Below are 5,544 nucleotides of genomic sequence, written 5' to 3' on the forward strand. Positions count from 1 at the left end.
TTTTCCATTTTGATGACTACTGCATTTTCCACTTAGAAATGCAACAGTAATTTGTTTTGGGGATAAACAGAGTACTACCCTTCTCTACTCTGTTGTTGAAATCCAGGCTGGTGAGAGTACAGAAATTTAATTAAGTGACAACCAGTAAGCTGTAATAAGTGTAACAATGACAAAAAAAAACAAAAACAAAAAACAACCTATTATTCGACCTGAAGGAACCTGTACGAGTGGGTGATGAGTGTTTAAATTAAATCAACTTATACGTTTTAACAATGCCCCAAAGATGGCCGGAGCATAACGCATGAAATCATGGAAAAAGTAAACTAAGGCAATTCATGCAACCAATAAACGTGTGAGAGAAAGATATTTCAAACAAATAGTCTGGAGAACGTCAGCACCTTAGAGACCGACTTGAAAAGAGGCTACTACTGGAGGAGAGAAGAGCAAGACATCAGAGGAATAGATCGTGTCAGTTGGCAGGGTGGGAAATTGTACTTCTTGTCCTGTGAATTAGACCCATCACAAGACTCAATCTGGCATATTAGAACTGGTTTTCAAGTGACTCCAAAATAGATTTTGGCATCCTTCCCACCCTGGGACAGAGGACGGTTTCAAAAGTGAGCAGAGCAGACAGAACTGAGAGGATACGGAGGGGGTGAATGCAGAGCAACAGAAGAGTTTTATTAGGCATGCCACAGAGGTAAAAAGCAGAATACACGCGACTATGAGAGGAAAAACAGAAAATAAATTATGTTGCACCTCCCTGTGTTAGAAAATAACTCGTCTTTTAATTGTGCCTCATCAGAACAACACCGAATTCTTGCACTTTGAGCTGTATAAAATCAGGCTTGGAAGAAGAAAAAGAAATATACAGAACTTTTATTCCTGACTAAATGCGTCTTGTCAGAACCTGCTGAGTATTTAAAAAAAAAAAAAAAAAAAAAGATATACCCAACTCATAGGTAAAGATTTGTTGAACACTTCCCCAAAATTCAACATTAAAGTTTTTTTTTTTAAATAATTTTTTTTCTTCCCCAAGTTAAATTAAACTGAAGAAGAAACTCTAAAGGCACAGAAACTTTGGTCCAACTGAATAGCCCTCTCAAGTAAACCGTCACATGACAATGAAATCACAGTGGACTCATACTTTAACTTCTTCCACAGCATGCAACACTTTCTTATCAGACTTCCTGATCATTACTACGCATCACTAAAAGACACCGTCACTGACAATTACACCTCACTGCAAGGGAAAAGGCATAGAACGCTTCAAAAGTAAAGTCAAAACTTAGCAACAAGCCACATTCTAATGATTTATCTTGTGAAGTCAAAAATGAGGGAGAACAATGTCACAGTTAGCATCCCTGTGGAATAACGGAGTACAAGTTAAAATGGCAGTCACAGGCTGCTGTAAAATCCCTAACATGTAGCCTCAGGAATAGTCTCTCCTGCTGCTAAACTCAAAAAGTTAATGTTCTGAACCGAACTAAATCTGCAGCTGCTTGGTGGCACAGCTTCAAAAACTGCCGTAATGTTTAGATGATGACAAAGCAATCTGCATTCTTGCTGACCAAAATATTCAAAACTAATGTGCCTCATTAGGAAGGCAATTAATGAACATGTCCAGCTGTAGAAACAGTTGATATTGTCAAGTAAGGCACATAAGTACAATTTCTTTTCAACTATATCAAGAATTAAAACACTGATGTACATTACAGTATCATACAAGGGGACAGTAATCATGTCAACAGTCTGCTTGACATGAAAGTATGGAGGTATAGTCAATAGCTGGAGATCCAGTATTGTTCTCTTTAAAAATAATGCAAGTTAAAGGTTTCAGTGTCTCTCAAGGAATGACAGAATGAACAAAGCCCCTCTGAAAAAAACAAAAAAAAAAAACAGATTCAATCCAGCTGGTCCCCCGCACTGTTCTCTAAACAGTAAACCATCATAGCCAAGAGTCTGTGGGTTACATTCTTAGATGGTGGATTTTGAGAAAGAAACTCTCAGATGCTGGTTATTTCCCATGTTGTAATTATGAAGGTCAATCAAAGCTTGGATAGCCTCCTCCACTGTTGACATCTGGATCAGAGCCATTTTGCGATCCCTGGAAGACACGAGATGGAAAGTCATTCCACAACAGAACTACAATCAGACGTAAAAACTGCTGGAACACAGGACCCCTAATTCACATGGACTCGCTAAACCTGTCTTGGCTAATGTTTGTGAATGCTGTAGTTCCTCATCTTAGAAAGAAAAAAACGGATGGGTCTACATACTGAAAAAACTTGAATGCTTTCACGGTGCCCCCTGTGTTGGAGAAGAGCAGCCGGAGATCTTCCTCTGTCACATCTTGCCTGTTGAAAAAGGACATAATTAGGAAAGAAGGGCGGAAAGCACCACATCAGCTTTATCATAGCGTTCAAGCTACAGAATGAATGATTCCTCCAACTGTGACATGAAGGCAGTGAAGTCAGAGCATTGAAACATTTATCTCTGATTGTAAACAACGATTACGTTCTAAGATACAAAAAAAGAAAAGAAAAAAGAAACCCTCTAACCATCAATTTAAGGGAAATTACGAGGCCCCTTTCTCTTAGCAAAAATGTTCACTTTGATCATCGTTTTTTTATATGTTAATTAACTTTTTAATTCTATTATGAAGTCCATTTGTACTGTGCCACTGACTGAAATCTGTGTTTTCTAATGTATATTTTCAAAATAGGGAAAAATTCCGTGACAGATTTTTGTTTTTTCCCTTAAAACAAGTAAACTTTCTACCAAACGGAAATTGATTTAATTTAAATCTATTGATCCTCAGGGGAAAATTAAATAATTCATTTGTAGCTTGTTGTTTTAAAGATGGAAACAAAATTGAACCTCGGGTTTGGAGAAAAACCCCCTTTTGCCCCTCACATTTATGAGTAATATCTTTCCAAAAGATGTGCTCACTGACATGGTTCCATAAGGAATAAGAAGTTTCTCACTGCATCAGTTAAATAACTTGTCAGCTGAAAGATTTTAATCACTGGGACTTTCGCAGTGGGAGGCTCCCGTTTCTTTTGGACAGGCAGCCTATATGAACGGGTATCAGATCACATATTTTACTTTCTGGAGTGGACATTTCCAGCACGATCTCCAGCGGATCCTCTGCTGACTTGCTGAGTACTTACGGGATATTGGAGAGGTGAAGAGTGGCAGAAGGCGGGAAGATGTTCTGGAAATTCTTGGAACCAGGTTTTTTGAAGCGATGAAGTGGCGAGTTGGCGTAGTCCTTGGTTAGGCCCTGGTCGTCCAGACCATCCCGCGGCAGTGCCACCGTCTGATGCTTGGACAGCGTCACCCGGATTATCTTCCCGTACATCTTTTGGCCATTCAGATGGCTCATTGCTTTGACAGAGGCGAAGAAGACAAAGGTCAGTGTGTGAACCCTCCTGAGTGTCATCACGTTCAATCTAGTAAATGTCAGCTCATTGGCCCGATATTTACCAAATCATTTATGATACATATGACCTCAGATGTTCACAGCACTCATTAAAGAGCTTTACTTCATGACTGACAGAAGAGGCAGATTCTGAATGAAAGTTTTATATTGTTTTGTGCTTTTAAACTGCCACTACACGGGTGACACCAGCGTGACTTTCGAATATAAAGCGCAGAAAAAAATAAAATAAAATAAAACACTTTCGCCTGCGCCGTAAATTGAATTACTGACAAATGACAAATAAGGAAGTAACAATGATGGAGCAGACCAATAAAGTATGAGAACAACAAGAATCCCAAACCGCTGGGACCACTTTGAGCGTGGGCTCACCAAGCTGGGCCTGATTGGAGTCGGACATCTGAATGAGCGCACTGTCCTTCTTATTGTACAGAATCTTCACCCTCTGGACATCGCCATACACTCCTGCATTAGAGCCACAGGCAGGCAGGAGGAGAAGAGGTGAGGTGAGGTGGAGAGAAAGCAGACAGTTAGAAAATCCAAAAGTTAGCTCAGGAGAACAGATAGTTAGAAACAGATGAAAGAGTAGCAGACATACAGGAAGATTACAGTAGACTAAAGAGTGAGGGTGGTATAGACAGAACAGGAAAAAGAGAAGAGAGCCCTCCTCTAAACAGAAAAGGTATCAAGCTGTGTCAGATATCTATAAATAAAAACAACATGCAAACACATGGTTTAACCATGCAATAACCAATTACTATGTTTGGAATCTTAGGGCACAGTAATAAACATTAACCCAAACCAATAAACAGGAGGCCAAAATGTTTTACAAATCAGAAAAGTAACTACTGTGCTTACACAAGTTAAAGTAGGCTAATAATAATCCTAATCATAATGAATGTCTCAAAGATAGAATCAAACAGAACAAAAAGGTTTAAGAGAGAGAAAAAAGAAGAGTGACAGAGAGAGGAGAGAGAGCTAACGATAACATACCGAAGAGGGTAAACAGACTTTGGGGCGTAACCATCTTTAGAGGGAGAGAAGAGCAACAAGCAGCGTGAGACAGGTAGAGAGGTAGAAGAGTCGGAGCGGAGCGGAGGTAGAGATGGACAGATCGATCCAGAGCGGAGGTAGGTAGGAGGGATGGTTGTTTTTGTTTTCCCCCCGAAGAATGATGGAAGTGGTGGGTCATGGAGGAGGGGAGCAGGCGGTGGAGGAGGAGTCATGGAAGGGATTTAGGTGGTGAAGGGGAAATTGGTTAATGTTGGAGCAAGAAGGGGTAGTGTAAGGTTGAAGAAAAAAAAAAATTATAAAAATGACAGCCCGCACCCCAAAACCAGCAGGGGGAGGGAGGACGAATGAAGGAGGGTTGGAGTAGGGAGGGAAGGGGTGGGGGGGAGAGAGAGAGAGAGAGAGAGAGAGAGAGAGAGAGAGAGAGAGAGAGAGAGAGAGAGAGAGAGAGAGAGAGAGAGAGAGAGAGAGAGAGAGAGAGAGAGAGAGAGAGAGAGAGAGAGAGAGAGAGAGAGAGAGAGAGAGAGAGAGAGAGATGAACAGGGAGAGGGAGGCAGATGCAAATTTGGGGGAGAGGATAAAATATAAAATAAAGAATAAATAAAAGTGAGGAGGAGGGGAGGGACAAAAATAATATAGGTCAGTACACTGGAATAATGCAGGTAGTTTGGTCAGAGATAATGGCTTGGATCAATGTTTTCCTTAGTTAAAATACTGAAAAAAGGTCTCCCACCCTAGACAAGCAAAAGTACAAAATCATAATAAAATCAGCAATATAAAGTCATAACCGTGGGATAAAACCAACATGCAGCAGCTCAAAATTCTAAAAGATCTACAATATTTCAGCAGGGGGAAATGTTACCACAGGACTGTGAGAGGCTGAGGGGGGAAAATTAGTTAGACCATGCAGTTCAAGTTCATTTTAGCAGTGCATGCAAGAGGTGATGCAAAGGCCAAGTGGTAGAATGTGTCTTTCACACCTGTCACACAAGAGACTAAAACAAAGCTTAAGGACAGTATCTCAACATCAGGGCTTGTTTGATACTGTCAAAAGGCTCCAGCAAGAAGCATTCATTCAGTCATAAAATGAG

The 5,544-nt window shown here is 40.4% G+C and overlaps 1 protein-coding gene across 2 annotated transcripts in view; it reads right to left on the reverse strand.

Annotated features, from left to right (window-relative positions):
• Positions 1-660: 660 nt before the first annotated feature.
• The window catches only part of LOC140284326 (polypyrimidine tract-binding protein 2-like), a 17,876-nt gene continuing 12,992 nt past the window's right edge, over positions 661-5,544 (reverse strand). For both annotated transcript variants that reach the window (XM_072378180.1, XM_072378179.1), the window contains exons 10-14: positions 4,436-4,469; positions 3,815-3,907; positions 3,174-3,390; positions 2,280-2,357; positions 661-2,107 (exon numbers count right to left, since the gene is read on the reverse strand). In XM_072378180.1, coding sequence (XP_072234281.1) covers positions 1,978-2,107; positions 2,280-2,357; positions 3,174-3,390; positions 3,815-3,907; positions 4,436-4,469 — 552 coding nt within the window. In that variant the 3' untranslated portion in view covers positions 661-1,977. The remainder of the gene's footprint in view (positions 2,108-2,279; positions 2,358-3,173; positions 3,391-3,814; positions 3,908-4,435; positions 4,470-5,544) is intronic.

Source organism: Leuresthes tenuis, unplaced genomic scaffold (genome assembly GCF_036924035.1).
Source record: "Leuresthes tenuis unplaced genomic scaffold, fLeuTen1.0.hap1 SCAF_24, whole genome shotgun sequence".
NCBI lineage: Eukaryota > Metazoa > Chordata > Actinopteri > Atheriniformes > Atherinopsidae > Leuresthes > Leuresthes tenuis.